At 37.1% G+C, this 9,995-nt stretch overlaps 1 protein-coding gene across 2 annotated transcripts; it reads right to left on the bottom strand.

Annotated features, from left to right (window-relative positions):
• Positions 1–1,226: 1,226 nt before the first annotated feature.
• On the bottom strand, positions 1,227–9,736 carry LOC137296275 (testis-expressed protein 264 homolog). Of its 2 annotated transcripts, XR_010957636.1 has the most exons (4): positions 9,454–9,736; positions 5,172–5,393; positions 2,190–4,087; positions 1,227–2,035 (listed from the first exon to the last, which is right to left on the bottom strand). XR_010957636.1 is itself a non-coding variant. In XM_067828028.1 (3 exons), exons 1-3 carry the CDS (start codon positions 9,712–9,714, stop codon positions 3,593–3,595), a joined length of 978 nt encoding a protein of 325 aa, XP_067684129.1. In that variant the 5' UTR covers positions 9,715–9,736; the 3' UTR covers positions 1,227–3,592. The 2 variants fall into 2 exon arrangements, 1 of the variants encoding a protein (XP_067684129.1); XM_067828028.1 differs by having other exon boundaries at positions 1,227–4,087.
• Between the last annotated feature and the right edge of the window lie 259 nt (positions 9,737–9,995).

The raw sequence follows: 9,995 nt of genomic DNA, 5'->3' as shown, positions 1-9,995 counted from the left end.
TGTTTAGTTTTAGATCTGACTCAGCAATATTCCAGCTATATGGTGGCGGACTGTAAACAATCGAGTTTGGGTCAGACAATCCAGTGATCAACCCCATGAGCATCGATCTACGTAAATGGGGTGTGATGACATGTGTCAACCAAGTAAGAAAGCCTGACCACCGGATCATGTTAGTCGCCTCTAACAACGAGCATGGGTGACTTAAGATCAATTCGAACCAGGATCCTCACAGGTCTCATCTTGTTCCATGTAAAAAAGGAAATTCTTGCTTTTGTGAACCAATAATGTGAATTTTTTTAATGAGAAATTGTGTTACTTTAAAATACATCACTTGTGACACTTTATGTAAAATTCTACATTTCATTTTACCTCATGTATTGACTTTACAAAAAACTGATAAATTTATTTGACTCTTAGTAGGACATAAATTCAAATGACTGAACCTTCTAGTATCCATTTGCTAATGTTAGTGAAAATGTTAAAATTGTATTTACAAAATTATCCATTTATTAACGAGCCCATTAAATAATATAAATGTTGACAATATATCTAAATATTTACAGTGTGTATTGATATACACAAATAAATGCCATAAACGTAAGTACATTTATTAGATATTATTTAAAGCCCTATTATGTATACCTATGTTATTGAGGACTTTTTTCTGTGTGTAAATTTTAGGAGAATGTCTTGGAAACTCTATACTGTGATTGTTATCAGTGGACTCACCTCCACATCATTAATATCGCCATAGTAACAAGGTGGTAGCAGTTCAAATTCTGATTGGTCTATTTGAGAGACTCAACATAGAAAATAGTTGAATTCAAGGGATGGGTCCTGTTTCACACAGCTCTTGTAAGCCTATGATCTTGTAACCTTTCCAGTAGCTTTCGTATCTTATGTTACAGTATACGAGGTATGCTACAAGAAAAGTCATGAAATCTTGGGCTTATGAGAACTTTATGAAATGGGGCAATGGGAATTTGAGTAAGCTAAAATCAAGAGTTCTGATCCACAGCGTCCAGCATGTTGACTGAAAGGTAAGCCTCAGAGATGTACAAAATGATCTGTGTATAGAAAATCTGTACATGTAAACAAACTGTTCTGGCCTCTCTTCACAAGCAACCACTACAAACCGTTACAACAAGTTATATAAATGATTTCTATTGGCTTTCTGCTGATGCATATCTTGGAAGTGAGATAACAACCAATCATTATTTTCCTTATTTGATAGATTTTAACTTGAAGTATAAAAGCCTTAAGAAATATATGTAAATATATATACATGTGTGTATATTGAAATTAGTCAGCTCAAAAGAGGGAGACAATTTATACAATGTTTTGGTCATGATGACTGTGCAATAAACAGCAACAGAAAACAAATCCTTGGATACACAAAATACTGACTTGCCAGCAGTCAGCTGTATAAGCAAGCTTTAGCCTTCATGAGACTGTTTCAATAAAATTTAATTCAATGATACATTTCTGCATCAACAGTACATCGGGGTACTAATACCTTATAGTGTGAAGCGGTACGTTCTAACCATGGCACGTTACATATTGTGGTAAAAGGCCTTCCGTTCAGCATATGAGATATGATCATGATGCAGAAACCGACAAGAGCCAAACTTACAGGCATGCACAGAATTTGAGATGATGATTGGATTTCAAGACATTTCAGAAAAGGTTTGATAAATTGGTCAATAGAATGATGATACAAAGATCGACTTTATTGAATTTAAAAAAACTTTATTATGGTATGCCGAACCAAAGGCAAAATACCACAGTTCTTCTAATACCCTGTATACCGTTTCACATCTACCACCTTACATTCACTTGATATCAAAACAATGACACAAGATTTGGTCCCTTGATCGACATCCTGAACAGAGAGAATGAATTGCTTCATCCCTTCCAACATATTAACATTTCCGGATTCTTAATCTTAAGAGGTATTACGTGTGAATCGTGTTATGGATGCCAGACTAAAATTTCAAGTCAACTCTTTAGTCTTTGACTTTGGTTGAATAATTGGCTCAATTTGTACACATAAGGCAGAAAGTGCACTAATGTGTTACCTGCTTTGAATAATGTTACAAATTTAACCCATATAGGCAACTGAATCCAAGCCTTTGGCACAGAGAGAAAATGCTTTTGGCTCTATACTACCCTATTCTTAGTCTTAAGACAGAGAGTTGATGCCCGCATTAAATGTCCTCTAAAATAAACTTAGCTTTGGGGGTACAATCAGAAGACAACATGGATAAGTGTTGTGTTGTGTTGTTCTTATTCATATGATCATATCTGACACATCCATTTCTAAAATCTTAGTGGTTCTTTCTTCTATTCTGCAGATCGTGGGGGCCACAGAGAGTCCTTATCCTTCCTTGGTTTTGAACTGTATGGACAAAGAGCCAGACAAACCTGACTCCTTGACTGGTGTGGCTCTGACAAAAACAAAGCTACCACCAACATGATCAACAGAATTTGACTAGTACACTTGTATATATTCACGATTATCTTTTTAGTGACCAGGTTTGACATATCATTATTGCTATCTTTTGTATAAACTTAGCGTATATCGTACACTGAGATCAATGCTTCGACATTTGTGTCATGTATGACATCACCTGATATAATTGCTCTTAAGAAGTAACTGTACAAATAAGCTGTTTATCCAATGAGGAGGTTAACATACACACTTTCTACCCTGTCGTATTCAACAATATTTTAGCTACGTATGTAAGACAGTGGCCTATAAATAATAGTCTGGACTATACAATGCAGTGTTTTACCTGACATGTAAATGTGTGTCCAGTACGCATAAATGTAGAGAATGGATGCTAGAAAAAATCCACAATATTATTCACTGTACCTACAACTCATCTATGACTCTGCTAAATACTGATTGTGACTTTCTGGCTAGTCGCACGCATCACTGATCAATGATTCTAGGCTCCAAGGAAATTAACGAAACATACAGTTCTCTACACCGTTGCTTCACAGAACCCATGTCTTGACTGCAAGAGAGCCTTAAAATTAATAATGAGGTGCTATGAGGAACTCTATGTTTGTGAGTTGAGGTAAAAAGCTGCAGCTGATATTAATATGGACAGAATTGATCCATAGTCAGGTCAAAACGACTTACCAGCAACATCACTGACACCCAATCCACTAAGTCACCTCTGGATCAGGTCACTTACTGAGGACCGATATTAATAAATTACCCTTAGTCATCAAAATTCCCTTTCATATTTACCTGTAGGATTCATACTTGAAAACATTTCAATATCTGTCATAATAAATACACAATCTTCACAATATAAAAATATTTCTACAAACACAGCCCACGTACTACACTACCAAGGCCAGGTTATCAATAGCCAAATCTATCACGATATGTTTAATAAATGCACCATACATTTTCACCAGTAAGCTAGTTGTTATGCACCATTGGATAATAGTATTACACGTCGACAGAGCACGCGTCAATCACAGAGTGCACCCATACAAGTAAAAGATGGACACCTTAGTAGGATTAATCTTTACACGGTCATGTTCTGCTTGTTAAGCTCAGCAAAAAAATCAGCAACTATTCCTTACTCTCCGCTTGTTGGTTCATTTCTTTAATTAGTTCTTCAGTTTCACCTTTTATATCTTCAAATGGTGACCCTGAGCTGCCCTCTGACCCTGTGTCAGCAGGGTCCTCCACCTGAAGAGAGCCTGAAAGAGGGGAGGGAACTGCATCAGAGGAAAACCCAGAGTCGGCTAAATTTTTGGCCTCTCCTGCACCAGCTTGCACGGCAGCCATTTTGATTACCTCCCCTTCCTTATCTTCAGTGCTGACAGTTAGATCTGTGGACAGACTTTGGCTAATTTCGCTGAAAGAAGGTTCACTGTAGGAGATGCTGTCATCTGGGAGACTTTCAGCTAGACTTGGGTCTTCTAGTTCCGAGGCATCATCCTCAGGACTGGGTTGGTTGTATTCAGACACATAGAACTCATCCTGTTTAGCCAAGGGAGCCATGAAGTGGATGTCCTTCCCATCATAAATCTCCAAACATGGATGGGCACACAGTTTGTGTTCCTGAAATAGCAAAATGGTTTTTGGATCACTGTTTCTGAAGTAATATAATCAACTAGATTGATGAAAATCTTAACTAGGAGTGAGTGAATGAGTGAGTCAGTGAGTGTGGGGCTGAAGCTGGGTCCTCGGTGTGATAGGGACACTTTAACCACTTGGCTACCCCAACAAGCAGATCAATGGGATCAAGACTGGATTTTTGTCACAGTCACAGACGTCTTCTTTGTTAGCAAAAACTGTTATATCCTGCTATCAAAGGATATCTTCCAGAAGATACTGCTACATACATGACAACAATATGCTTCATACATGATGTTAGTTACTATGACGTCACAACCAGATGACATCATTCTCTTCTACAGAAACTGGCTATTCTTGAGTACTTTATATGAAAAGGTATAAATAGGAATGTTTTTAAACTTTGGCTTCTTTGGAATGACTGAACGGCTGCGGTAGTGACAGAATTTAGCATACTATGGAGGATAATTCCCAGGTCTTAGGTGTGATGAGTAAATGCCTTAAGCACTGGGTTAACCAATAGCCATCCTTCTCTCATGTTATTTCAGAAACCATGTTCCCCTAATAACTACAAATTACAAGTGGGTTTACATTTCAAATTAATTCTAGGCCTGGAATTATTAGTGATCAGATAACAAATATAATAAATGTATATGAACTGATTATTGCTCCTCAAGAGCCATTTGAATTGGAAAACACATTGCACACTAAGACAAAGATTGGATTTGTCTTGTCCTGAATACATTGGTTGTTTGTTTTGTTGGTTAACCCTGCACTCAACAGTATTCCAGCTAAATGGTGGTGGTCTGTAAATAATCAAGTCTGGATCAGACAATCCAGTGGTCAACAGCACGCGCATCATTAGCAACAATCTACGCAACTTGGTTAGGATGACATGTATCAACCATGTGAGCAAGTCTGACCACCTAATCCAGTTCGTCACCTCTTACGAAAAGCATGCGTTGGTGAACATCAGTTCTACCCTGGATCTTCACAGCTATAATAAACAGAAGGACTGGCATTAGCATACTTAATAGCATATTCTGAAATATTGTGAGTATTAGTGTACCTGCACATACTCAGCAACCCTGGGATACACCTTGGACATAGCAATGAAGATGGACAGAAGGCTGATGTAAGGGAAGCTAGTCTTCACAACATTGGTAACAAATGGCAGGTTGTGAATCTTGTAGCCCTCGTCAGTAAACTTCTTTCTCATCTCCTCACTAATGGGAGCTCCTCCTTCTGCCAGAATGGAGGCAACGACAAAGCGGAGTTTTCTGGGTGCCACCTGCAACACACAACAATGTCAGGTATAGTTTATTCCTCAATGTCAAAGTATAGAGTAGACAAACCTAGAAACAAAGACTCACAACCAAATGATAATTTACATATACCTGAGGAATGCCTCTCCAGACATGATATTGCAGCTTTGCAGGCAAATTGACAATTGTGACTCTCAAAGAAGCGTACAGTTGTTTCAATGAGTTAAAGATATATCAAGTGTTTGCCACTAATATGGCACTGTCCCTCACCGCTAAAGAAGAATGAAATATTCATAACATATTCACGACTTTTGACTTTCTGCTCACACACAAGATGCATGAAATGACTGATGTGTGGATAATCCCAATGTAGGCTGTTGACAAAATTCAAGACATTGGTTTCAATCTATTATGAGATACTGTAGTAACATAACTTTGAAAAGTGGACAAAGTGTCATGGTCACATTGACAATAAGATCGAGGTCACCCAAATCGATTGGTGTCTTCCTAATTCCCCAAAGTAGGTTGTCACCAAATTTGAAGACATTTCTTACAACAGTTCATCAGATATCACGCTAGCAAGAGTTTAAAAAGTGGTCAAAGACTCCTGGTGACATTGAAAATACCGTCAAGGTCACCTAAATCGACTGGTGTCTGTATAATCCCTAAATGTAGGCAGTCACTAAATTTGAAGACATTGGGTACAACAGTTCATAACATATCACATTAACAAGAAACAGGATGTACACACATATGGATAAACAGACGCTGTTGAATACATAGTCTCCCATTCTGTGTTGTGATTTGGGACAATAAAAAAAATGACAAAGACATTCTGAACATCTCTAATTATGTACTCAAAATCAATCAATAAACAAAAGAAAATATCAAAAGGCAAGAATTTATAGATGACAACTTCTTTATGGACACAAACATACCATCAAATGTCCATTAAAAATTAGATCGCTTCTAAATGCCATTCAAGAGTCCCTACAAATTCTCCCTGGAATGTGTATGAATGTTTACCTGAATTCATTTTGAGTGCCATTCTCTTTTTCAGATTTATAACAGAAAGAAAATGAAACATGACTTTCTTTAACCTACAACCAATGTCACAAGCTTATTGGGCTGTTCTCCCAATGCTCAAATGGCTGCAATATAGTGTGGAATCTTGTTTCACATGTTAAAAGATTGACCAACTATAAGTCTCTAAATTTCACACCATAACAAAGCATTAAAATGGTTATAGTGCTAATATCCTTCTATGCAAAGTGGGCCCAGGTCCATCCTTAAGTTCAAACTATGTACATGATGAAGATAATTCTTTTCCTCCTCATAAATTTATGTAGCATATGTGCCATAGGCCAGAACCCTTTCAGTCTAAAGGCCATAATTCAGATCTTATATAACATATTTATAGTGCATCTTACTGTTACCATATGGGGTATTGTTAGTTGAACTTGAGTGACAAAACGTTACTACAATCAACTTGGACTAATGGCTAAAGCAATAACCAACAGTCGCTAAAGAAACAATGAACACAAAATGACATTATTCCTTCTGCTTGGTCATCAAGCTTCTACATTTGTATTTGTTTATTGCCCCTGGATGTTACAAAATGCATTGGTACAACGATAATGACAGTTCATGTGTTGGGCACTCACTGAACTTCACAGCTGACTGATATCGATTCATTTCTTTTACACGTGTCACCTGAGTAGCTATAACGATTGTTCATACTCCTTGATATGCCAGCTGCTGTCAACAGTGTTGCTATTTATAATCTTCGTGGCAATAGATAATGGTGCGTAGTGATGGGGAGCATGAGTACTATAATGATCATAATATTTAGTGTTGCTTAACAAACCAATTTTGTTTTATGTTTGACAGATCCACCGGTCATATTTTTTCAAGATTAGGAAAAAATATATATTAATTTTCCCTGATAAAAAAAAAATACAATTCTAATGTTTTGTTCGGCAAAAATGTAAACTTACACAAACATTTATTTCAGATTAGGATTTGTTACCCCATATAAACTTAACAAATTGCTGAAAGTTAAATACTTTTAGAATTTAGAAGGAATGTTACTTTGACTGGTGATTTTTTATTTTATTTTATTTTATTTTCTCCCATCCTGTCTTTAGGTTTCCTGAAGACAAAAATCCGTAAAATATGACATAAAATTGACCTGGTCTTGGCATAATTTTTCAGAATGCCCTATTCAGATTGCTTTAGCAGATAAGCATAATGTGGTTCTCTGTTGTCTTATTTAGAAACTGTGCAACATTGTATTTGCAAATTTCACATCCAGTGGTACCCTCTTGCTACTTTAAACTGATGACTAAACATGCTAATATATCAATATCATGAACATAAACTTCCTGTACTCTTCAGGAAATATTCATTCATGACTTTTCAGTAAGTGAAGTGAGTTTTCTAAGAATTAAACACATTTTCAGACCCTGACAGCTTCGAAGATATGTTCCATCGCCAAATGTTTCAAACACTTAAACAGTAGTTCAGTTAATATGAATTATGAGAAAATGTGATCATTGCTTGGGTGTTTGGTCACTGTGAGAAAATGGAAGTCTGACAACTTGTGTCGATCACATACTTTGAGTACTCTTCTGATGAGTGTACATTGGAACGGCTTTCCTGGTCAAAGGCTATGAATACATAGTGCCATTTGGAAAGTGAGTTCCAATCTTGGCAAGGGCTAAAAAAATATTTACTTTATTGAAAACGTGTATGCTCAAACACAACTGATGTTACATGTGGGAATGTTGCAAAATTTGTTACTGCACTGTTATTTTCACTCAATTTCAGTAGCTTCATGAATATCCCTAGCTCCAATATATGTTTAATTTGAAGTCCAAATGGAGAAAGTGAAGTGAGTTGGTTAATATTACTCAAACAGTGGACCGATAATCATGATAATAGTGTCTCATCTTATCTGATATGCTTGAATGTGCAAAATGCATCCTGCACTATAGCTCATGATTTGTTCAAATCTTCCTTAAGCAATACAGAAAGATCTGTGAGCCCCATTAACTTCTCAATTCAGGTCCAGGGGCATGTTTCACAAAACTCTCATAAGTCTAAGATCTCGTAACTTTTCTCGTAGCTCTTGTACCTGGCATACTGTAACATTGGAGGTGCAAATGCTACGAGAAAACTTACGACATTTTAGGCTTAAGAGAGTTTTGTGAAACGGGGCCCAGTACTCAACAACAGTGACTGGTTTTACATTTCTGAGACAAATACTGAAGTTTTAAATTAGAAGTTTGTTCCCAGAGATGATTGATGGAAACCTTCTTCCTTTAGTATGTATTTTGATATAGAGCAAAAACTGAAAATTTAACATCTGTGAAATTTGATAAACAGTTAAAATCACCACCTCAGATGCTTCGTGTCGGTATACAACACAAGATATGACTACCATAAATCATGCATCATCAGCTTTGAATAGCACTCATCAGATGAAATCTGAGAATAAACAAACAAACACAGCCATGAAGTATCCCTTATTCGTTTCCCTCAGCATATTTCCTATAACAAGTTACAGCAATATCACATGGAAAATTAAATTCAAACTAGCATGCACATGACAGCAGTGGTAATTTCACATAACCATGGGTTCATGTAGCTATAGTATGTAGATATCTATGCCATACTACTCAGTAATGTCATTATGATTATTCAGATACCTTCTGTTTATGTGGCGTGTGACATGACACAGGTGATGTCTCCCTAAAGACCGGGTAATAATCATTGAGCCTAGTTCAAGAACGTGCAATATTTGCGAGTATACATGGGTCACATACACACAAGAGAATCTTAACAAAACATAATCTGCCAGGCTGAGGTATTTTTCGACATTCACCATCAATAATTCAATGACGCAACAGATGTAAACACCATAGACATAATGCATTATTGATTAGATCAATGCAACACCTACTGCGCAGTTTTACAGACCTCAATCCGCTATCTTTAAGTTCTGTAACATGCAAATGCCACCCACAGACGTGCTGAAACTGTAGAAAATATAGCTAACAAAATATTTCCAGAATACATCCTTACTGTATTGGGGTCATCATAAAAGATCCCGAGACATTTGTTGTCCGGAGCGAGTTTGGCCAGCTCCGTGAAATGGGGGCCCGTCTCTTTGTAAGGCCCCCTGAAGAACTTGTAAGCTATGACGACATCGGCAATGGGTGGACGCCCTGCTCCAACTTCCACTGTCCTGAACAGGCCAGAATACACCAGCAGTAAGAAGACAGTGATCAACAAACAAAGCAACAAAACACCGATCCCGACCAAGATTAGTGTAGTGTCAGCCATTTTGATTTGGTCTATTTTAGTGTCTCTCGCGTGAAAGAGTTCCGTTTCCGCAAAGGTGAAGTGTACGGGCGCTTCGACCACCTGTCAACACTTTTAGGGAAACAAGAGAGGTCAGAATGACAAATTGCCATTGCCACAGTAGCAGCTGCAGCATCTGAAAGTATTGATGTATTTGTTTTTTAACTAAAGATAACAAATTTCACTACAAACTTTTCAAAATCTTAGCTTTCGATTTAAGAAACTTCTTAGTTTCTTATGAAAAAAAAGAACATTTGTAGCCG

Source organism: Haliotis asinina, chromosome 9, assembly GCF_037392515.1.
Source record: "Haliotis asinina isolate JCU_RB_2024 chromosome 9, JCU_Hal_asi_v2, whole genome shotgun sequence".
In the NCBI taxonomy this organism is placed as follows: domain Eukaryota; kingdom Metazoa; phylum Mollusca; class Gastropoda; order Lepetellida; family Haliotidae; genus Haliotis; species Haliotis asinina.
Note: the sequence above shows the minus strand (reverse complement) of the source record. Positions and strands in the feature narration are given on the sequence as shown.

Coding starts and splice junctions, on each gene's coding strand:
- LOC137296275 (XM_067828028.1), bottom strand. CDS start 9,714: ATGGCTGACACTACACTAATCTTGGTCGGGATCGGTGTTTTGTTGCTT. Junction 5,394..9,453: donor TTTATGATGACCCCAATACA/GTAAGGATGTAT, acceptor TGTGTGTTGCAG/GTGGCACCCAGAAAACTCCG. Junction 4,088..5,171: donor GGGTTGCTGAGTATGTGCAG/GTACACTAATAC, acceptor TTGCTATTTCAG/GAACACAAACTGTGTGCCCA.